This window comes from Rhea pennata, chromosome 2 (genome assembly GCF_028389875.1).
Source record: "Rhea pennata isolate bPtePen1 chromosome 2, bPtePen1.pri, whole genome shotgun sequence".
Lineage (NCBI taxonomy): Eukaryota > Metazoa > Chordata > Aves > Rheiformes > Rheidae > Rhea > Rhea pennata.
In genome coordinates this window covers 145,986,823-146,011,333 of record NC_084664.1, presented here as the reverse complement: position 1 = coordinate 146,011,333, position 24,511 = coordinate 145,986,823, and the positions used below count along the sequence as shown (strand labels likewise).

General features: G+C 45.4%; 1 protein-coding gene across 2 annotated transcripts in view; it reads left to right on the top strand.

The window, feature by feature from the left end:
* SYBU (syntabulin) overlaps positions 1 to 24,511 on the top strand; it is a 47,529-nt gene that overhangs the window by 9,904 nt on the left and 13,114 nt on the right. For both annotated transcript variants that reach the window (XM_062570556.1, XM_062570555.1), the window contains exon 3: positions 4,245 to 4,442. In XM_062570556.1, the coding sequence (XP_062426540.1) occupies positions 4,245 to 4,442 (198 nt within the window). The remainder of the gene's footprint in view (positions 1 to 4,244; positions 4,443 to 24,511) is intronic.

The window sequence follows — 24,511 nt, the reverse complement described above, 5'->3', positions numbered from 1 at the left end:
TAATTATTTGGATGGATTAACGAAGGAGGGTATATATTCAGTATTACTTAAAGTCTTTAGGAGAAAAAGGCAGTGTTTTCCTGAAGAAGACTCTAAAGCATATTCTAGTGAGAATTCTAAAATCTCTATGCAGGGAAAATCAGAGATTATCATGTCACCGCTTATGGCCTTTAAGTCTATGAATTATATGGTTAAAGTGTTGCTGCCTTTGAAACTGTTTGTTCTTTAATATTTGAAAGTTAGTCTGTGAATACAAATGTCACAGTACTCTGAGCAACTTTCCTATCTGATCCTGTGCGTTTGACAAGACACTCTCCCATACTTGGCTTTGAAACTTGGCAAGTATGTCTGATCTGGGAGAGGGGTTAGACGAAGAGTTTCAGTGATGAAATCCAGCTGATGTTCAAAGTGAAAATTCAGTTCCAGAGCATTCTTAGAAGGCCAGTGTGAAAGAAAACACCAGGAATATAGCTAAGAAAGCAATGGAAGTTGTATCTTGTTTACATATTTTTCTCTTTGTCAAGTAAATCATACAGGAGATGAGAAATTGTGACTTTCATAGCTGATTTTGCCAGCTTTCTCCCTATCTTCCTAATACCCAATGCCCGTGGAAGTAAGTCAGGTATGCGTGTGGAATTCCTGAGAAGTCTTGGCCTGACATCCTTACTGGGGCTGAACCACGAGGCTGAATCCTTACCTGACCACACTGACAGCTACGTCCATGTCGTGTGTTCAGCAGAAGGTCAGTTCCATTTGAGACTCGTCTGTTTCTGTTCCCCGTTACCCGCTTTGAAAATAGATTCCTTATCTTGACTTAGTTCTAAGTTTGAGGCTTTCACCTCTTCCCCTCAGAATTGTGAGCAGGGTTTTGGAGAGGCCTACATATATGTGTATACATGCGTATGTATATATATATCTGTGGCAAATATTAAACTCAAACTATCTCAGTTGCATTCCTTCTCTTATGAAAGTGTGGTATGCTTTGACAGTGAGTAGTTTTAGATCAAGCCCTTTTTAAGCCTGGTTATCTAAGCCCATGTGTGGGATGGAAGGTGGCTCTATCAGTTTGATGTGCAGTGAGACTCACCCTTTCTAGAGACAGAAACATTGCGTGGAGATTTTATATGCTGCTGTTCTGCAGGGAATTCAACTACAATATTAAAATTCTCTATAAATAAATAACCTTGTAAGGGTTTGGTAGTCAGGAAAAAATGAAGACAGATGCTGGCAGTTTGACTTGCATTGAGCAATTGGGTGGCACCTCAGCGTTTACCGTTATTTTTTGTTGCAACAGAGTGGTCAGCTGCAAGTTGATTGAGAGGTGTATACCTCCAGTTTATAGCAGGGGTTTTCTGGCCGTTGGTGATGAACTGTGGTTTTTCATACTCAGCTCTTCCTTTCTGGGATAGTAAGCATTTTGATTCTTCAGAAGGCACCACAAAAAGCTGATATTTACATGGATGATAAAATGTTTCTTTGGCAGCATACTCTAGATTTAGAAAATTCATAATTTTGTTCATATTTCTAGTTCATGCCAGGTAGAAGAAGTTATCTGTTATATTAAAAATAACAACTGATCAGAGGAAAGAGGAGTACAATAATATTGTTCATTTACTTCAGCTGGTGTGGAAATGCTTAGCTGGTTACTGGCCTGTCTAAAGGTCACAAATGATAAGAGCAGAGAAGACCTGTTGTTCTTTATGCCAGGTTCGTTTTATTCCTTTAATAAATGCCCTTTTGCAATGAAAGCTGCAGTCATTACGCGTACAGTGAGTATATATGCATATATCTAGTATGTGTATATGTACATGTGTCAAAATCTGATTATCCAATATGATCGGTGCAATATCAGAGGCAATGTTAACTGTTGGCAGTTAAAATATTTATTTTTGATTGTTTTATTTTGCTACTCTATTTTCTTGTCTCAATTAGTTTTACACGTTTGTTTTTAATGTCCTAATTCTTAAAGCTGTAGTTTAGATTTTTATTGTTTCTAGCTAAACCCTTTTAACAAGATTTTGTCAGCTCCCAAGGTTCCTCTGTGTAGCATCCTTGTAGCTTTGGAGTTATTTGTACATAAAGTCTGCCATATGATCTACCATCTGTAAGGTCAACAGAAGCTGTCCAGCTGTTGCAATGACTTTATTGGAGAGATGAAGTAAATGGTTTCTTGTCTATTTTTTTAACACAGTTTTGAAAGTAATACCACATAGAGAAATGTCTAAGTTGAAAGGTCACATGAAAAAATGAACTCCATGAACATGCACTTTTTTCTAAATATAGTTGATTATAAGTGTTTGTGCACTTCTAAAGAGAAGACACTTTGGACGTAGCTAAAGAAGTTGTTTATAATTCAAATTTTTGCTCAGCAGTGCTGTAGATTCACAGCCCAGTAGATAATATTCATTCAGTCTGTAGAAGAGACTACAGAACCCTTGACAAAGGGAAATCTGGGAAGAAACTGCCTTCTTTTTTCTTCTCTGTGTTGCATTATATGGTGATGTTGATATGAATAGGAAAGATGAAGAGTGAACTAAAATTATGTGGAGAACAATCCTGCTTTAGTTAGGGTGAATATGGAGATGGAAACCTTAGTAGCAGCCTTCCTCCCCCAAGCAACATGTCAAAAGGAGATCCTTGTAGGCTTAATTGAGCTGAAGGAATCAAATATGATTAAGTAGGATTAGGTGCTTTGCACTTTTTGCCTTTGTGCCCTGGAGGTAATCTTATAGTAGGTGTGGCAACCCTCTTGGTTTGACATCATTTCTGTAAGTTTGTGCAAGCCTAAGAAGAAATACCTTAGACTATTTACTGCTATTATATACTTATGTGTATAACCTGCATAGGATAATGCATTATTGCATAATTTTAGGTAATTTGCTGAGAATTAAAGGAAGGGTGTGGAGAAATGAGAAGCAGAATGTAGAAGGCAGTCATATGAGCAAATAGGTAGAGACATGAGGGGTTTGGTGAGGTAGCGTAACCAGGGAAAACCTGGTTCTCGTGGAAGGTAGAGGTTTTTTAATTGTATTGAGCAGCAACAGTTAATAGCAAAAGCTTCTGTTTGGGAGGGAGGGGATGGTGCATGGAGTTATGGAGTGTCATTTTACTTCATAAAGCTGCAGTCATATACTGACTTCAACCTATCTGCAAAGCTCATTGCAAGATCAGGCTCAAACTGAATTATGAATATAGGATGGAAGTGGTAAGTGAAATATGGTCATGTAAATTATTTAGTTCAGTTGCAGGTATTTGGAGCGTCATGTTATTTAAGGAAACAGTACAATTGCATAGTTAAGACAGTGGCTTCTACTTAGTCCTGGGAAAGAGTAAACAATTACAGTTCTCCAGGAGAGTGAATATTAAAGGTTTCCCAGTGTCAGGGTAGCTTGTTTGTTTTTTGTTATGTCTCTTCAAAACCACTGTGACTATTACAGAAGATATGATTACTCTGGAGGGATTTAGATGGAGCTGTTTTTGGCACATGGATTTTATCTTGATTCTGACATTTTACAATATATTTCATTACTAGGAGTTTGAGTGTTTGTAGTTCTGGAGCTTGGAAATTATGGTTTATTCAGAGATGAATGCTGATATCATGTAGCACTAGTGTTTCCTCAAAATAATTCCGCTTTAAACGAAAGCAGTGCCTAGTATACCTTTTTTAGAACTCGATAACACACATCCACTTGTTGTGAAAGAAAGAGCTCTGCAATCACAGTTTCTTTGAAAGGTTTCTTAAAATTGTTTTTCCTTTATCATTTTCAGTTAAGTGGAAATCTTCACTTTGTACATATAAAGCTCTGTTTTGGTTCAGATAGGAACATATCTTGAAGCCCATGTGGTCCATGCTTGCTTTTTGTCCAGTATGCACACAGTGACGCAGGTCATTCTTCTGTGTATTTCTTAACATTAATGCCATAATATTCCCTTACCTTGCTAAGTTAAAATTTTATCTTGGATCTCAGTTTCCATTAGGTAACCTCTGATTTTGCATTTTGTCACTTATTGAAACAAGCATCTGCCATTTTAGTCTGCCATAAGATATCCAGCACTTTTTCACCAAATGGGAGAAACTAATGTAAATGAGGGCCCCAGCAAGTTTCAGGGTCAAGGTTATATAGATCAGATAACCATTTCTGGTTTTAAACAGTTGTCGCTCAGACACTTTTTTTTTTTTTTAATTTTGTTAGCTTTGTGTACTTCCTAGTTAGAAATCCGAGTGTTTTCCCTTTTCTTTTCAGATGACACTGGTTGTCCTAGTAGCCAGTCAGTATCTCCAGTTAAGACTCCTTCTGATGCTGGAAACAGTCCAATCAGTTTTTGCACTGGTAGCGATGGAGACTTCACCAGAAAGAAGTTTCATGCAGGGACAATGAGTGAAGGAAACCTGCAGGTGGCTCGATACAAGAAGGAGACAAAGACAAGCCTTGTGAAGCCCGGTAAGTATATCATCGCTCTTCTCATTTCTTTAATTATGCTCTTTAATGGAGTACTATAGCTACAGGTGTTTAGATACATTGTATTGTGCTACTTGTGACACAACTCATATTGATAGTATATAACTGGGTTCTTTCTGTGGAACCACCTTTAAGGCTTGAGAACAGTATAAGTAAAGCTTTTTCATGGAAATATAATTAAATGACGTCCTCACTTTCTTTTATGAGACTAGATGGTGATGTCAAATAACAATTGAATTGAATTTTCTGCTATTCCATGGTAGCTGCACGCATATTTCACTGGGGAAAGACAGATGACTCTTTTACTATCAAAACAAAGAATTAGTCTTTTAATGGTGTTAGATTTATGGTTATATCCTGCCTACAGTTTATGCTACCGAGTTGTGATGGTTCTGGGGATACTGAACGTCAAAGCAAGGCATGATAAAGGCCAATCTAAATGTGGGAGTTATACAGACAGGCATCCATAGTGCATCGTCTGAATCAGGACCATGTCACGTTGCCTCGCGCTAATGAGCCACCTGGACCACCAGTTGTCTCAGTACCTGCTTGTCACACATCCAAGACTAAATATCTTGGGGTTTCATAAGCTAGTATAATTTTAATGGGAAAATATAAAGTATTTTAGTGATTCATGTACAGTCAGCTCTAGATTATAAATGGACAGGATATTTGGGCTGTTACTGAATTAATCATGGTTCCAGAGAGGGTGTTTTGACTCTGTGTGGAGCCACGTGGAATCAACATGCTTTGTTAGCTCACGTACTTCATGGCTGTACTGTTTCTAGGGCCATTTCATCTCTGGAAACAATTTTGCTATTTTCATTCAGAGCCAGCTCAGATTTGTTTCTAGAATCAGGAACAGTAGAGAATCTGGCACAAAAATATTTTGTTGCCTTTGACATTGAAAGGGCTAACTGGATCTAACTTACCCCTAAACCTGGAAAGTTCTTCAACTTATTTCATAGTATCCATATTAACTGGATGTTCCCAGGCTCCCATTACTCTGCAGAATGAACTATTGATTATATTTTTGCAAATCTTGTTTTCTCTTCCACTTAAATCAAGAAATCTAATGCAGGTGGAATGATGTGGACATAATATATGGCAGTCAAATCTGCAAGCATGACTTTCACAGACAATTTGTATGAGTAAAGTTGTAACCTAAGACAAAGTGAATAAAGGATTTGAAAGTTTATTCTGCTAAATGGTGCTGTACTTACAGAAGAGAGTTGTGCATTTCTCTTGTTAAGTAACATCATTGTTTTCAAACATTACACTAGATCAAACTGTAATATTGAGTTAATAGCCTTCAGTATTAGTAGTCCGAAGTCAGCTTTAATTGATTCAAATCCCTGAACTGATTTAAAGAACGATATTTTTAAAAGAACTGTAGTTTTTAAACTGTGCTTCTTGTAGATAGTAGTTTTCTGTAATAATTTGACCTATGTATAACTGTCTCTTATCTCCATCTTCACTAAATTGCTTGGAACTTCTCAAGCAGTTTCAGCTAAATATGAAAAAGAGTAGAGGAATCAGTAAGGTTGCAAGAGCTGAAAGGCTGAAAGGAGGAAACAAAGACACTCTGAGTAGAGTTTTTAATATACTTCAGATGGAAGGAAAAAAAGAAAGTCAATCAATCCAGCTAAGTCAAAGGCAGCTTGGCTTTATGAAATTCTCTGGGCAGTTTGACATACTGACATTCTCACCCACCCATTTTGAAGCTCTAATTTGTCATCTATGTCACTTCCCTTTAATATTTCTCTATTCTTGTAGCATTCTGTATCTGTTAGTACCTCTTTACTGATTAATCTGTAAGGTTGAAAAATTCTCCAGACTTCAAGCATGTCATTCATGGGCTCTACCAAAACTCTTGGAGCAAGAGGTAGTTCTGATTTATAATAGGTCTGATATACGGTCACCTCAAAGCACTTCAAAGTTTCTCCTTCCTTTTCTAGTGTGAAGTTGTCAAAAATCCTCTTCTAGTCAATATGAGCTAACACAAGAGAAGGGCATTCCTGAAATGGAAGGGAAGCCAGGAGGTAGCTGGGGTTCATTTTCTTCACTTTGGTCCACAGGGATTAATGTAATTCTCTTACTTTCCTATCTCTTGGTTTCAAGTGGATCCATACCATTTCTTATGACCTTTTTGTACGTGAATGCACAAATGACCCTGACAGGTGACCCAATCAGAAATAGTCCTTGTACAAAGAAAAATAACTAAAATTTAGCAAAACGTGGAGGGAGTAACAGAGGAGCAATAGAAGGGTGGACTGTGAGAGGAGAAGGCAATACATACATGCTGTTACATAACTGCTTCTGTTTACCTCAGCTGAATACTTCAAAGAATTGTACACAAAATATCTGTGCATAGCATCTTTCTCTCTACCAAAAATCTCTACTGATTTATGGATATAGTCTTGGCAGAGTATTTATCTAGAAAGGTCTTGTGATAATGATTGCATAGCAGGAGCTGAATATAAAAGACAAACATCCAGTACAGCACTCTTTCTTTTTTTTTAGTTTGACCTGTGCTACAGTTCTGTAGGCGAGTGCACAAATCAGTGTGCACCTTCAGACTGCCTGCCATTTTACTGAAAATTTATCCATTTCTAGCATTGTTTTCTTAGAACATGCTGAATCTCAGAAGTAACACTCACACAAATATTTAGATAATTCAGGAAATGTCAGAGTGCGATAGCACTGAGAATGAACCCTTGGGACTTTTGTAAGCTGTTCTCAAGCTCCAGCGTTTTTTTGCAACTCCAGCAATATAACTTCATCTTTCTTTTCCGTGATTAAAAATATCAAATATAGCATAGCTTTCTTTTCTCTAGCAGCCTAAAACATCATTATATAGATCTAAGTCATATTCAGCTCTCAAAGTAATAACAGACTAGATTTGGAATATCATTCATAATTTATGATGGCTGCATAGTGAACCATACTTAATCCTAGAATGCATCATTGCTGCATCTTGCTAAACCTCTGAAAGTTTTATGATCATAGAAATGTTATGCATTTGTGATAGCTGGAGATATTCTACATTAAACGTGGATCACAGCAATGTTATATTTCATTTTATTTCAAAATAAATTTCAAAATGAGATGAAAAGACCAAATTGACATGATCACTTAGCATTGGCTTAAAATCTGTCCCAGAATTTTAGAAAGAATCCCTCTCTTCAGTGTGATTCGTTTTTTGCAGTATTAAAAGGAACAAAATTTGTTGCAGAAAATGGCTCCAGAAGAAAGACATACAGAATACTTGATTAGCAATAGTGCTGCTTTTGACTCAAGGTGCTGTACTGAGACCTATAGTCTCTGTAAATGTATAGGTAGGAACATGATCACTTCATGTATTCACATTATTCTTCTAATCCTATGGATGGGATTCCATAGGATTCCACCTGCAGCTGATGTCCAAATCTTATTAAGGAGAGTGGGAACTGCTTTGCTTTGTTGGACAGTCTTTCTTCTCTTATTCTTTGACTTCCGTAAGAATGCTCAAAGTAAGCTGGAAATTTATGATTAACTTACAGTTAAACACAGATAAAGAAAGGAATCTCAGGCGTGAGTTGTGTCAATAACTTTTTAAAAGCTTGTAAGCTTAAAGCAACACAAAGCTGTATGTGGTTTTAAATGTCTGTAATTCTAGAATGGCACCTGATCAACTGACTGTGTTCAGCATTTCTGACAGGAGTTCTGGTCTTTGCTTTCCTGCTTTTGGTGTTATGAGCAGCCTCAGTCCAGTTTACTGAATGATCTGAGTGAGGTTTGCGTTGGAGATCTCTCACAGAGTCCATTGAATGGCTAAAGTTTCACGTGAAGTCATTAAGACTTGAGACATTAAGACTTTTCAGACGTGTTAAAATAACTATTTTCAGACCTTTATGGGCCTACAGAGTAGAGATTAAACACTGCTGCATTAAAGGAATCCTAGATGAGCAGCAGCTAAGGTGAGCCGCAGAGTTCTTTAAAGCCTGGCTGTTCATCATTCTCAGCTCTGTTCAGTGATAACCACCCCAGGCACCAGCAGACTATACAGAAAAGTTCTTCTCTCTGACGGCTGGTAAAACATTTGGCCATCTGTTACTGAATCTGGCTAAAATAATAGCACTTTGGATTATAGTGCAGTTGAACTGCAATGGATTACGTTTCAGGAATGGTAGTCATTTAGAATTCAGACATTAAAGCTTCATTCTGTTCAAATTAATAGGAAGATCTCAGAACATTAACCACATAGACCACTTACCTTTGTTGCCAAGGCTTTTATTCCTTTACGTAGTGCATTGCCCAGATCTGTTGTTCAGAAGTTGCAGTGCACACTTTGTGATCTTCCTTCTCCATGTTTAATATCTGTGTACTTTCATAATCTGTTTTCATAGAAATAAATAAAAGTCGTCTGAAAAATCATCGGTTAAAAATGTCATTTAACTTTCAGTCATAATAAGTAAAGTTGTATTCAGCGCATGCTGCCATTACGGTCTTTTCAACTTCTTCCTGGTATTCTTCTCAATTCATAAGTGAGTAAGTCTTAGGGCAGGATGTCCCTGTCTAAACAGATTAATTTTTGAAAGTGTTAGGACTCTTAGGGTTTTGGAAGTAACAGGTAGAGCAACCTGTATTGGCCTTAAATTGTTTGTGAGCACTGAAAAGGTAGTTTAATGTTTTAAAACCAGAAATGGTTATCTGATCTTCTGTTGTTTTTCTTTTCTTTTTTTTTCTTGAATACTGATTAGATTCCTGGAATACTGAGTAACCAGAAACTTACTCTTCAGCTCATCTTGTGCAAGGCAAGAGCAGTGACTAGTAATCCATTAACGTAAAATTGACAGATGAGATTATCCATATTACTTGCATATATCTAAACATATCTGTATTTTAATGGCAAAGTCACCTTATTTGGTTGTTTCAAAAACAAAACGTAAATTTGCTGATTTAGCTTATATTACTGAGACCTGACTTTACAATTTTACAGATCCTTTGTCATTGCAGAATCTCAATTTGGTAAGATAAAGTGAGAATAATAACATCCGACTCAAACATATATGTGTATGTGTCACTTAAAAACGGATCAGTTCATGTAGAAGATCTGGGAGAAGATTGTCTTAGAGGTAGTTCTGGAGATAACGTTTACTCTGAAGAACTTTATCTTTCTGATTGGAGTTAGATACAATGACAGGATTTTCTTTGTTTTACCTTGAGAAGGACTGATAAAATGTAGGCAGACATGTTTTATTGATGCATGTGTACAACATTGTATCTTGTATTCGCATAATTTTTGTTCGCTCTCTGCACCGAATGTCTGCAGACTGTGCAGAATTATTCCCGTTGTTCAGGAATGAAGGTGCAGAATACAGGAACAAAGGTACAGAATGTGCTAACTTGACTAGAGCCAACCTCCTGCAAAGAGATTCATTGTTCTTTGTAACGATGAGTTATACTTTTACCTCTTACATTGAAATGCCTTTTAAATGCTGCTAGTGTAATATATGTGCAACTGTATTCTAAGGCAAAGTCACCCTGTTTGTTCTAAAGATTAAACAGCAACAAAGGTAGGTATTTGATGGTAAAAATTTGCCTTGGCTGATCCCAAAAATAAATCGGTATGCTTCATTTTAAAAGCAGCTTCATACAAAAGTGAAGCTGATGACAAAAACTCAGCATAATGTATCTCTCTGCTGTCACTTATAACCCACATTCCAAGATTGTACTTTCTTTGAAGGGGGTGGAATTAAGAACAAGAGTATGTCAAAAACAATTAATCCAGTTGTAAATGCAGGGTTTAATTGGAGTGCACTATGCTCCCATCCTGCAGTCAGTCATAACTTTACATGTGCAGTGAGGATGGGAAGATGGGTGCTTTCATTCCTTGGAATATTCAAATAATTAAATATGTGGCTAGTATCAAATGTATATAGATACTGAAATGAGGAGGTGAGCTGAATCTGATTCAGTGTAACTTAAATACTTGATCTTACAAAAAAAATGTTCTGAAGATAACCTGAGTGAATTAAATTGATAACAAATGGTGGAATATTTTGCCTGTAACCATAAGTAAGACTCTTTTTTTGTCTCTCCTTAAATTATTTATTAAGAAATAATTTGGATATGACTGTTTATTTATAAGTGTAAAGCATAAATTCTCTGAATAGTACAGAAGAGTTTGTAAGTGAGAACAGGAAGAACAAAGCCCAGGTTCCTTGAGTAACTTAAACTTGATAAGGGTGGCTTTACCTTGAGCACTGATTTTTTTCTTTATTCTTTTTTCTTTTTCTTTTTTTTTTTTAAGCAATTCAGTGTTTGGAAAGGAGCAGATGGGCAGTGGTCAATTACTTGTGCTTCTGGAAGGCTTTCCATCTGCTTTTTAGAACATCTTCAGGGCAATAAGGGAGGGAGTGCTTGCGTATAGGTCATTTGCCTTGGATATGAGTACATGCCTTGTTTCACTTCCCTACCGTGTCTGACAGCAGACCAAAGGCAGACGTCATGCCCATCCTAGTATTCAAATCTAATGATATGCAAAATTTATTTCCTGTAGAATTTTGTGTCACTATTTTCCCTTTTTTATAGGTAGACTTCATAATTTTGAGGGGAACAATAATGTTTGAGATCTTCTCTAGCATTGAATGTAATGAATACAGCTGTGGCAGTTTTTGACCTTTCTCTTGTTTATTTTTGCTTTTCTCCCCTTTCTTGACTCTTCGTTTTGAGCCTACTCAAAATAGCTGCTGATGATTTTTTTTTTAAGTAAGTGTTTCCAGATAATACATCTGTTTGCAGTGAGCCCTCCTGCATATTTTACTGATGGGAGCCGTTTTAATTCCACGTCAGTTGCTATGGAGCTGTGTAGATTTGCTTACTTGACCTGCTAGCACAGGGAGTTATTAAAGACTCTGTCTCCATGGATACAACAGTACCAGAGTATACTTCACAAGGAGATTAAAATACACATATCTCCCTTCAAAAGAAAAGATGCAGTGTTCTAGTACAAGTCTGTGCTGTTCTCAGATCTTACACCCTAGGACTAGCATGGATATTAGCACTCTGCCAGGGCTTTGTGTCTTGTAGAGTTGCTGCTTTAAACCTGAGCAGATGACCGGGCAGCGCCGTGGAGACCGCTGTTTGCTCCCGGTCCTGCCGCGCGCTCCAGAGCGGTTATCATCGCTATGGCAGTTCTGGAACGAGTCCCGCTCAGTTGGGTCAACAGACCCAGCAGAGCCAGCACCGGGGGGCTCGTCTGTCTCGCGTAACTCACTGAGCACGTGTGATGTGGGAAGAGGTGAGGTTTGAATCTACAGCTCTCCTTAGATTATTTTTGGTCTGGACTACAGATGGGGTCTGACTGTCTTTCTGTGGCCCGGGGACTTGAATTGCTTACGGAGAGCGGGACAGTTTAACAGGTGAATCTGTCCTGTTCTGGTGATTATGGAGGCTGTTTCCAAGGTGAGGGGGTGGGAGCTCATGGTCTTGAGCCAACCAGGCAGAGCAGTGATGGGCTGTAGTTAGTCTGGCCTAACTTTCATATCTGTAATCTAGCTGTAGTTGTCTCTGCCTGAGCAATTTGACTAAGGTCCTGCTTTGGTTCAAAGGACATAAAAGTAGTAAGATCAGTGAATCTAGCGTGCGACTTTTCTGACTAACTGTAAACATTTACTTTAAAAGAAGATGAATGAACTGCACTCTCTGATTACACTGATTAAAACTGTATTGACTAAACATTGGCCTGGATATAGGTGCCTACATTAGAGACATCTCCAGTTAGTGTGATGATTCCCACCCACATCTCCTGTAGCCTGCAAGAGGTCTCCAACAGCTGTGCTGTTAGCATTTATTGGAGCCAAGCTCTGTCTTTTTTTGTATGCCTTTTTTTTTAATAGAAAGGAGGTTCAGTCTCAGGTATTTAGTTGCAGAATGAGGCTTGTGATTGAAGATCACGCTTGGAAGTTGATGCCTATCTCTATTTAGGTCAGTAGGTCTAATTAGATGCCTTTTCCTCTTCTGTTCATCCCTGATAAGCTTAAGCATTTGCTGTTTGTCCTGTTTCTGAGGACCGCTGCTCCAGGTGCCATTATTACATGGAGAAATGCTGTGTCTGATTTTGTACTGAGAATTTCATTGGTCAGCAGGACACCTAGGAGTTCAGCATTGCAATGCTGAAGTATTTTTAGGAGCTAACCCAAATAAATTCTACTGAAGTAAAAAAAGTGCTTTATAACTCTAACAGAGAAATATTTTGAGCAAAAGACTATCGTAAAGTTTTTAAAACAATGTTACTATATCACTATTTTTTATTTTTGGATTTTATATGTATTAGATGTAAACCTTGAATTTGTTCAGACTTCCATGTATTGCTATGGACAACATGTTCCAACAGCCAAGTACTTCTTTCAAACGTGTAGCAGCTACACAGTGTTTTGACTTCAAAGTGTTCCGTATTTTTGAATCTGTATGTACAAGTTCCTATTACATTAAATTGGCCCGAAAAAAAGATTTTTCAATTCTGCATCACAAATTTTAGGATTCATTAGCTTCTAAAAACTCTTTCAGGTGCTGCTTTGTATACTCAAAAGCAGTTAGTGATTGGGAGGTAGACTCTCAAAACATATGTCTCTTATTGCTCAAAAGATTCCCAGGGCTCACCAAGTTCCCAGACATTACAGTGAAAAACACATATCTAATACAGAAGCTAGCAAGTGGCAAAGGAAAACACAGCAATAGGGTTTTATTGTTGTTTGGTGGTGGTTTTTTTCTGGAGGAAATAGCAAGTGAAGGACAGAGGCCTAAACCCCACCTGTCAAAGATGAGTAGCTGCTGACTGCTGGACTGGAGGTACAGACTGCCCGCAGTCAAGAGCCATGGGCACAAATCATCTTCTGGAGCTCGATACCTATGTCGTTTCTCACGGAAAATAGAGAGACCCCTGTTACCTTATTCAGTAAGGAAGGGGGAAAGAAGTTTATATTTAAGAGTCTGTTTCTGCCTCTGTTGGATGATGGACTTCAGCACATGTGAGAAGAGTGCCCTAGTCACCAGGCTGCTGGTCTGGGGGGACTCACAGAGCCATCTCCCATGGAGGCTGTTCTACTTTATGTAATTAACTGTTTTATCAGGGATTTGAAACAGAGTTCCCAGAACACATACCATAACCTCTTTCTCTGGCCCATTAATTATCCCCATATTGCTCTAGATTTACATAAAATGGGACATGCTTCTTTAATGGGAAGCTCTCACTCTAGGGTGCTGTGTGCACTGGTCCTTAAAGTTGCTCTCTGACCGTGGGTGGGCTGAGTTCAAACTGCCAGGGGGTTCAGATATGAGAATTTTATGAGGAGTGACACAGCCACCAGGCTGCTGCATAGGATGAGACACATGTGCCATCACATCATCTTTTAGCTCCGAATGCCTTTTGGAGCAGGTCTCCTAAAGAGGTCTGAGACATGGTCCTGGGTCAAGAACAGGCAGCAGCTGAGTCCCAGCGTAAGAGTGGCCACGGGGCTTAGGGCTCAGAGTTGAGGCAGGTGTGGAAGATGGCAACAGCTGTCATTTTTAGTCAAAAAAAAATCTTACATATTCAAGCAGGTTTTCTACCCTCTGTTAATTCAGAATGGAATATGAGGTCCTCTGCCAAAATAAAAAAAAAAAAAAAAGCGCGCGCGAGAGGGAGAGAGAGAAGAGAAATTGATGCTGTATACACTGCACATACTTAGTATTTGCTCTAAAAGATATGTGAGATAGAATATGCTATGCAAATTTGTGTATTTACTCCAGTGAATTTTCTGTTTCGCCTGGCTGTTTTCTGTGGTTTTCAGCCTGCTTCACCTACATGTAAAGAAATACTGTGCATACGTAAGAGGCCATTAGGAATCTTCCCCAAGGAGACTTCTTTTTGTGCTCTGCTTTTAAATTGCAATCTCTATTACTTATGTCAATGTTTAAAATAGCTTTCTGATTCCCCAATTACATTAAAAGTATTCTGAATATGTTCCAGCTAATTTTTACTGTGCCCAACTCCCACCAACCTTCAGTTTTTATTTCAAGTGATTATTCATGAAATAATATGCACCACAGCAAGACTCCTATATTGATATTGCATTGTTTTCTACACAATTTTCCAGCTGCATTTCTCCTCCCCATGATAAACACAGTGTTGCCAGTATTTCTTTTTATCTTGGAATACACAAATTGCATTGCCTTAATCTTCCTTCATAAATATTGCCCTGTAATCCTATTATCATTATTGTTGACCTTTTTTGGATTTCTTCCAGGTTATTAATGCCTTTTTAATGAGAATCTTGGGACTTAAACTGTTTTCTGAGCAATGTTTACTGAAGAGTTGATAGATTATTTCCTTTTTTTATTTTCTTTTATATGCAGGATTTCTTTTTTGCCTGACATCTTATTATGTTCAAAGTGGAGTTATGCAAATAACTGATTTGGTGGTTTGTTGCCAAATCAAAACAGTAAAGAAAACCTCTGTTTCAGACTGAACAAAGACGATATTCAAACTAGAATTAGAATTTATGTTTGGGAGAGTTTTAATATTTTAGCTCCCTTTTAAAAAGAGAAAGAAAAACTTGGCAGTTTTCAAAATGAAACCATCATTTCAAACAAAAAGTCTAAGATTCTGTTTTTCCATTTTCTGCCCAAGTTTGGTTTCAGTTCCTAAATTACCAACTTTCAATGCTCGGCAAACTGAGTTCTTTTTATGACTAAATAATTCTCCTAAGAGTATTGTTCCCTTCATACTGCTTAATTGTATCAGAGCAGTACTGAGTGGACATGACAGTCAATTCTTTGTGTTTTTGTATCTATAGTTACAAGTAGGTACTGGAAGTTTTAGTCATACAAATCTCAATTACTTGATTTCACTGTGTTATAAAGACATCATAAATTGATGATAATTGGAATAAAAAATGGCAGCTCAACCATAAACACTTAAACGGACCTTTGCAGAGAGCTGTGGCATCTCAGGCTCTTGACGTGGTGAAGGCATGATACTTACTTGCTCTTATGTACATAGATACTAAAATACTGGTGAAGTTCTGTTTTAGACAGGTAAGTGTCATTTCGGTTCCCACTCTAAATTACTATTCTGAGTGGAGAAAGAGGCTAGGATAGAGGAGAAATACATTTCCTGTCCTTGTTCCAGGAGATAAAACGAAATAAAAAATAAGAACTAACAGCTGGAAAAACAAATGGATAAAGTCTCACTTTTCCCAGCTGAGTGCCTAAAATTTTAGACTGTAGAGTTTAGTTTTCCCCGGTCTGTTCCTCTGTCGAATGCCTCAGTGACGGCCAGTGGAAAGTGGGACGTCTGTGGCAGAAGTTACATGCAGTCGTCCAGCGGGTCGGGGTGGCTGGCGGAGCGGGGCGCTGTGGGGAGGCCGGGGCTGCTGGGCTCCCCGCGTGGCAGGGAGCAGCGAGGCCGGTGCTGCAGCCTCGGCGTGGGGCTGCTGGGCTCCCCGCGTGAAGGGAGCAGCGAGGCCGGTGCTGCAGCCTCGGCGCGGGGCTGCTGGGCTCCCCGCGTGGCAGGGAGCAGCGAGGCCGGTGCTGCAGCCTCGGCGCGGGGCTGCTGGGCTCCCCGCGTGAAGGGAGCAGCGAGGCCGGTGCTGCAGCCTCGGCACGGGGCTGCTGGGCTCCCCGCGTGAAGGGAGCAGCGAGGCCGGTGCTGCAGCCTCGGCGCGGGGCTGCTGGGCTCCCCGCGTGGCAGGGAGCAGCGAGGCCGGTGCTGCAGCCTCGGCGTGGGGCTGCTGGGCTCCCCGCGTGGCAGGGAGCAGCGAGGCCGGTGCTGCAGCCTCGGCGCGGGGCTGCTGGGCTCCCCGCGTGGCAGGGAGCAGCGAGGCCGGTGCTGCAGCCTCGGCGTGGGGCTGCTGGGCTCCCCGGCGTGAAGGGAGCAGCGAGGCCGGTGCTGCAGCCTCGGCGTGGGGCTGCTGGGCTCCCCGCGTGAAGGGAGCAGCGAGGCCGGTGCTGCAGCCTCGGCGTGGGGCTGCTGGGCTCCCCGCGTGAAGGGAGCAGCGAGGCCGGTGCTGCAGCCTCGGCGCGGGGCTGCTGGGCTCCCCGGCGTGAAGGGAGCAGCGAGGCCGGTGCTGCAGCCTCGGCGCGGGGCTGCTGGGCTCCCCGCGTGGCAGGGAGCAGCGAGGCCGGTGCTGCAGCCTCGGCGTGGGGCTGCTGGGCTCCCCGCGTGAAGGGAGCAGCGAGGCCGGTGCTGCAGCCTCGGCGTGGGGCTGCTGGGCTCCCCGCGTGAAGGGAGCAGCGAGGCCGGTGCTGCAGCCTCGGCGTGGGGCTGCTGGGCTCCCCGCGTGAAGGGAGCAGCGAGGCCGGTGCTGCAGCCTCGGCGCGGGGCTGCTGGGCTCCCCGGCGTGAAGGGAGCAGCGAGGCCGGTGCTGCAGCCTCGGCGCGGGGCTGCTGGGCTCCCCGCGTGGCAGGGAGCAGCGAGGCCGGTGCTGCAGCCTCGGCGCGGGGCTGCTGGGCTCCCCGGCGTGAAGGGAGCAGCGAGGCCGGTGCTGCAGCCTCGGCGTGGGGCTGCTGGGCTCCCCGCGTGAAGGGAGCAGCGAGGCCGGTGCTGCAGCCTCGGCGCGGGGCTGCTGGGCTCCCCGGCGTGAAGGGAGCAGCGAGGCCGGTGCTGCAGCCTCGGCGCGGGGCTGCTGGGCTCCCCGCGTGGCAGGGAGCAGCGAGGCCGGTGCTGCAGCCTCGGCGCGGGGCTGCTGGGCTCCCTGGCGTGAAGGGAGCAGCGAGGCCGGTGCTGCAGCCTCGGCGTGGGGCTGCTGGGCTCCCCGGCGTGAAGGGAGCAGCGAGGCCGGTGCTGCAGCCTCGGCGCGGGGCTGCTGGGCTCCCCGCGTGGCAGGGAGCAGCGAGGCCGGTGCTGCAGCCTCGGCGCGGGGCTGCTGGGCTCCCTGGCGTGAAGGGAGCAGCGAGGCCGGTGCTGCAGCCTCGGCGCGGGGCTGCTGGGCTCCCCGCGTGGCAGGGAGCAGCGAGGCCGGTGCTGCAGCCTCGGCGTGGGGCTGCTGGGCTCCCCGCGTGGCAGGGAGCAGCGAGGCCGGTGCTGCAGCCTCGGCGCGGGGCTGCTGGGCTCCCCGCGTGGCAGGGAGCAGCGAGGCCGGTGCTGCAGCCTCGGCGCGGGGCTGCTGGGCTCCCCGCGTGAAGGGAGCAGCGAGGCCGGTGCTGCAGCCTCGGCGCGGGGCTGCTGGGCTCCCCGGCGTGAAGGGAGCAGCGAGGCCGGTGCTGCAGCCTCGGCGCGGGGCTGCTGGGCTCCCCGCGTGGCAGGGAGCAGCGAGGCCGGTGCTGCAGCCTCGGCGCGGGGCTGCTGGGCTCCCCGCGTGGCAGGGAGCAGCGAGGCCGGTGCTGCAGCCTCGGCGCGGGGCTGCTGGGCTCCCCGCGTGGCAGGGAGCAGCGAGGCCGGTGCTGCAGCCTCGGCGCGGGGCTGCTGGGCTCCCCGGCGTGAAGGGAGCAGCGAGGCCGGTGCTGCAGCCTCGGCGCGGGGCTGCTGGGCTCCCCGCGTGGCAGGGAGCAGCGAGGCCGGTGCTGCAGCCTCGGCGCGGGGCTGCTGGGCTCCCCGGCGTGAAGGGAGCAGCGAGGCCGGTGCTGCAGCCTCGGCGCGGGGCTGCTGGGCTCCCCGGCGTGAAGGGAGCAGCGAGGCCGGTGCTGCAGCCTCGGCGCGGGGCTGCTGGGCTCCCCGCGTGGCAGGGAGCAGCGAGGCCGGTGCTGCAGCCTCGGCGCGGGGCTGCTGGGCTCCCCGCGTGAAGGGAGCAGCGAGGCCGGTGCTGCAGCCTCGGCGCGGGGCTGCTGGGCTCCCCGCGTGAAGGGAGCAGCGAGGCCGGTGCTGCAGCCTCGGCGCGGGGCTGCTGGGCTCCCCGCGTGGCAGGGAGCAGCGAGGCCGGTGCTGCAGCCTCGGCGCGGGGCTGCTGGGCTCCCCGCGTGGCAGGGAGCAGCGAGGCCGGTGCTGCAGCCTCGGCGCGGGGCTGCTGGGCTCCCCGGCGTGAAGGGAGCAGCGAGGCCGGTGCTGCAGCCTCGGCGTGGGGCTGCTGGGCTCCCCGGCGTGAAGGGAGCAGCGAGGCCGGTGCTGCAGCCTCGGCGCGGGGCTGCTGGGCTCCCCGGCGTGAAGGGAGCAGCGAGGCCGGTGCTGCAGCCTTGGCGTGGGGCTGCTGGGCTCCCCGGCGTGAAGGGAGCAGCGAGGCCGGTGCTGCAGCCTCGGCGCGGGGCTGCTGGGCTCCCCGCGTGGCAGGGAGCAGCGAGGCCGGTGCTGCAGCCTCGGCGTGGGGCTGCTGGGCTCCCCGGCGTGAAGGGAGCAGCGAGGCCGGTGCTGCAGCCTCGGCGTGGGGCTGCTGGGCTCCCCGGCGTGAAGGGAGCAGCGAGGCCGGTGCTGCAGCCTCGGCGCGGGGCTGCTGGGCTCCCCGCGTGAAGGGAGCAGCGAGGCCGGTGCTGCAGCCTCGGCGCGGGGCTGCTGGGCTGCCCGTGTGGCAGGGAGCAGCGAGGCCGGTGCTGCAGCCTCGGCGTGGGGCTGCTGGGCTCCCCGCGTGGCAGGGAGCAGCGAGGCCGGTGCTGCAGCCTCGGCGTGGCGCTGCTGGGCTCCCCGCGTGGCAGGGAGCAGCGAGGCCGGTGCTGCAGCCTCGGCGCGGGGCTGCTGGGCTCCCCGGCGTGAAGGGAGCAGCGAGGCCGGTGCTGCAGCCTCGGCGCGGGGCTGCTGGGCTCCCCGGCGTGAAGGGAGCAGCGAGGCCGGTGCTGCAGCCTTGGCGTGGGGCTGCTGGGCTCCCCGCGTGGCAGGGAGCAGCGAGGCCGGTGCTGCAGCCTCGGCGTGGGGCTGCTGGGCTCCCCGGCGTGAAGGGAGCAGCGAGGCCGGTGCTGCAGCCTCGGCGCGGGGCTGCTGGGCTCCCCGCGTGGCAGGGAGCAGCGAGGCCGGTGCTGCAGCCTCGGCGCGGGGCTGCTGGGCTCCCCGCGTGAAGGGAGCAGCGAGGCCGGTGCTGCAGCCTCGGCGCGGGGCTGCTGGGCTCCCCGCGTGAAGGGAGCAGCGAGGCCGGTGCTGCAGCCTCGGCGCGGGGCTGCTGGGCTCCCCGCGTGAAGGGAGCAGCGAGGCCGGTGCTGCAGCCTCGGCGCGGGGCTGCTGGGCTCCCCGTGTGGCAGGGAGCAGCGAGGCCGGTGCTGCAGCCTCGGCGTGGGGCTGCTGGGCTCCCCGCGTGGTAGGGAGCAGCGAGGCCGGTGCTGCAGCCTCGGCGCGGGGCTGCTGGGCTCCCCGCGTGGCAGGGAGCAGCGAGGCCGGTGCTGCAGCCTCGGCGTGGCGCTGCTGGGCTCCCCGGCGTGAAGGGAGCAGCGAGGCCGGTGCTGCAGCCTCGGCGCGGGGCTGCTGGGCTCCCCGGCGTGAAGGGAGCAGCGAGGCCGGTGCTGCAGCCTCGGCGCGGGGCTGCTGGGCTCCCCGCGTGAAGGGAGCAGCGAGGCCGGTGCTGCAGCCTCGGCGTGGGGCTGCTGGGCTCCCCGCGTGAAGGGAGCAGCGAGGCCGGTGCTGCAGCCTCGGCGTGGGGCTGCTGGGCTCCCCGCGTGAAGGGAGCAGCGAGGCCGGTGCTGCAGCCTCGGCGCGGGGCTGCTGGGCTCCCCGGCGTGAAGGGAGCAGCGAGGCCGGTGCTGCAGCCTCGGCGCGGGGCTGCTGGGCTCCCCGCGTGGCAGGGAGCAGCGAGGCCGGTGCTGCAGCCTCGGCGCGGGGCTGCTGGGCTCCCCGGCGTGAAGGGAGCAGCGAGGCCGGTGCTGCAGCCTCGGCGCGGGGCTGCTGGGCTCCCCGCGTGGCAGGGAGCAGCGAGGCCGGTGCTGCAGCCTCGGCACGGGGCTGCTGGGCTCCCCGGCGTGAAGGGAGCAGCGAGGCCGGTGCTGCAGCCTCGGCGCGTTCGAGGGCCGCGGCGGAAGACGCGGGCGCTCCAAGGACGGGCACCCCGTCCCTCGCCCGTTCCTGCCGCCGGCTGCAGCCTGCGTCCCGGCTGATGTGACAGGAGAGGCTGTGCAGCCTCCAGGCGGCAGATGGGGAGAGGGTTATTTTTGAAAGTCCCCCTCTGGATGTAGTATTTTGGCAGTATTTGTGCATTTGTATCCTGATGCTTTTAGATACTGCTCACTGAACTAGCAAATAACAAAATAGTAACGCTACTATCTTACATATGGCATTATATAAAACATACCTAAAGGAGATTAAAATTCTGCAGGTTTTCTTTCATATTTTTTAATATTATGATCCTTGCATTGTTCTATATTAAGGCATTTCATTACAGATCTCTTATTCCTCACTTCTGAAATTCTGCAAGTAATAGTAAGCGATTAGCTTGGGAAATGCAGGAAGTGAGCAGGCTGTGATTGTTTCCTAGAATTGGCAGAAGGATGTAGTGTAACCACAGACCCTCAAGGATTAATAAGCTGAAAAACTCAGTCTTCATGTCTCTAATTAGTGCTTCTTCATAAGTGCCATTGGAAAAAAAAAACTTAGCACATGACCAAATTGCAGTAGTCATAACTTGAAGTGTATTGCACTTGGAACTACGTTGACTTTATTATTATAAAAATTGTATTTTAGGCAACTGATTAATATGCAGGCTATGGTTTGCTGTTCTTTTCAGTAAATGGCACTTGAATGTAATTAGTTTTTGTAACCATTTCAATGTGAGAGTTGTAGTAAATATTTGATTAGGTTATGACAAATTTTGCTTTCTGTCCTTGGAACTGCAGAGTTGTTCAGTTAGTTGCCTCCCAGATACGTTTCTCATTCCACTGTTTTTCTCTTCACTGTTGAAATCATGTCAAACTGATTTAAAATGTTTTATTTGCATTATAATGAAAAGCATGTGTCTCATATTAAGGGTGATTGTGCAAAAGCTTTCAACTGAATCAGATTTAGCATATGATTATATGCATTTGTATGTATACTGTGGATGCTTGCCTGTATAGTTAATTGCTATAAACCAGACAGCTTTTCTCTTCCTTACTTATTGGAACCAGATTTAGAGGATGTGTTGAACGGGTCTCCGAAAGGCCTTTGTTAAAAATCTGCCACCAAAGTAACAGGCGGGTTGGGATGTTTTCCCAGGCTGTGATGAAGTTCACTCCCTTTCTGAGTACTGCTAAGTCATCCCTGCCAAAGATGACACTTTCCAGCTCCTAAAAATACTCCTGACCAGCCTATTCATTTCCCTTGAAATAGGCCAAATAGCACCATGCCAGGTAAATTAAAATTGCTCCTGAAGTGACATATTACACTTAATCATGAAGACATCTGTGTACAGGTGCATTTACACATACATTTTATAAAACCGTCAAATGCAAGTTGAGTATTATGTTATATCCCTATCAGTATATTTTTCAAATGTCCAGTCTCAACATTTGTAGTGAAGAAATACATATGGTACTGCTTGATGCAGCAAAGTAGCATCCCTCTATCTCTGATCCAGAGAGCATCTTTGTTTGATCAGGGAGGTAGATTCCCTAGACTCTTCCCTTCTGCTCTGTGAATAAATGTTCCCCCCTCACGAGGGTCATTTCAGGCTGAGAAGAGAAAAAATTATGGGAGCAATTTTAAAAGTATTGTCAGAACAGCTCAAATTGTATATATTAATACAAAAAATACCGGGGTCAGGTTGATTTCTGTAAAATATATAAAGCAGAAAAAAATAACTTGAAAAGCTCTTTGTCTATTCCAACATCCACTTGTAGCTACTCTACAAATCCATGAAATAAAACCACAATTAGACATGACTCCCACCCAATATCAGTAATTAGTTTATAGTGGCTAGTGTGTTTAGGTAAGAGCTTAACTGAATGTGGTTTTACAGCATACACAAGTCATATTTTGCATTCATTTTGAGATCTGCAGTGCTTATAATTTCCATTAATGTATTTCATATTACTGTCAAGACTAGATTTAGATGAGATCAGAAAGCTATGTGATAAGAATTTGATTACATTAATTGATAACAAACCTTTCCCAATGTAAGATGAGTAAGCTAGCAAGATGAGCAAAAATCAAAATTAATAACTAGTTTAGATCACACAACCAGTAGTGTGAATTGATTATTTGTAAATCAAGTACAGATCTGAATATGGGGATCTAGAATCTGTGTTGCAGTTTAGGCCTGAAATCTGCTATCTGACATGGAGCTGGAAATCTATCACCCATCAGGCTAGAATAATTTACAGAGACTCAGACTGAAATTTTTGCTCCTTGTCCCTTCTGACTACACCTTTGCCAGCTGCCCAAGTCATTAGCAGTTACCAGACCATGCAATCAACTGAAACATGGTTAATAGAAGATCTGAGCTACTTTTGGCTGAAATGAATAGCAATGTGGTGAGGGAGCACTGGATTATGAGGAAAGGCAAGGATTCACAGCCGAGAGCACACCAGGCTGAAAAACACCTCTAGAGTCCATAGAAATGGAACAAAAGGGCTGACTGCTGGACTTAGCCCTGTATTTGTAGTCCTGAGTGTGCCCACATGTGCCTCAAATTCGCTCTGAACCTCCTTGGCAGCACTAGACTATTTCTGTGAGTATTGACAACCAGCACATTTCGTTCCTTCAAAATGTGGCCAGCACTGGTGGTACCACCACGTTTTGTGTAACAGCTGAGCTGTTAGAGCACTTGCTCACAAGAAAGGTTTGAGTTCGGTACCCTCCTCAGACCGAACGAGTTCAAATCCACACCTCTCATAAAAGGGCTTGAACCACAGAAACCTAGTGGGAATCCCCAGCTCATCCCATTGCAGTGGAGAGTATGAGACACGGGCAGAAAGAAAGCGTGCAAGAGCTTCTGTAGCCCAATGATTAGAGCATCCACATGCAGGGGAGGTTCCTGTGTCATATTCCATTCCCCCAGGATTGTTTCTGTTTGTATCTGATTACTGTTTCTTATAACATGTAATAGTAAGGCTAAGGTAAAAGTCTCAAGTATAGTAATAATTAGTCAAATAAGTAATAAGTTTAAGACTTGGGACTGGAACCAAGACTTCTTACGGGCGTCACAGTGGCAATCAAGTACATTTGTCCGTGGGAGACATTGCCCTTGAAACAGGTCATTTCTTAAGGATGAAGAAAAAGCCTGAAATGCTAAAGCAAGCTCATCACTTCTTTCCAGCTCCTTTTTCTTACTTTTATGAGCCTGTGAATAATTATTGAAATTGCTTGTTGCATACAGAAATATTCCTGCAGGAACAATATTAGGCCGAAAGGGAGCTACATTAGTATTTTCTGGAGACACTACTTAATGCTGTGAAAAATTCGAACTGAAGATGTGGCTCTACATTAAAGGTTTCAAGGTAAATGATACAGAATCTCTTAGAAATACAAATACTTTCGATAGTGCACAGTAGAAGTGAATCCTCTCTTCTTCTCTAGCTGCTTCTAATGGCTTTGCTGCACTTTTGTTATGCTGGAGTCTCTAAATAAAGCTATCTTCAGAGGCAGTGCTCCATTTAATTCCCTGTTTGCTGCTTGGAGCTGGTGAATGTGTATGCATATTTTAGTCCCTTTGCCCTATAATGGGATGTTTTTGAAGGCAAGTAAGCTCAGAGAATTTAAGTGCTTTACATCTTGAGGACAAGCTGTCTCTGTCAGCACAATTTTATTTACAGCTCTGTTTCACTGGGTAACTAAATGCAAAACCCAGCATCAAGACTGATATATATGAAAGAGTGCTTCTTTATGGAGTTTCAAGACAAGTAAGTTCTGTGGTTTATGTAAGTTGGCAGCTATGGATTAGTACTGAAGTTGTAAATAAAAAAGGCATACAAAATATGACTAGATTTTAATAAGTTCATATGCATCCTGGGTTTTGGAAGTCCAGTTCTGCTGATCAGCTGTCAATATTCCTGTTAAAAATATTACTTGAACTTTTCCCCTTTTTTCTGTATTCTAATTTTATCATTTAATAGAAAGCAGACAGTGAAATGCATGTGAAAAAGTTCCAACTTTATTCTTACAGAAGGAAAAATATTAAATGCTAAAGTGCAAGTGTAGTTTTGTACTGTCTGAGGCCAGAAGACCGTATGACATGGTATTTAGGCTATCAGTAATGACTGGAAAC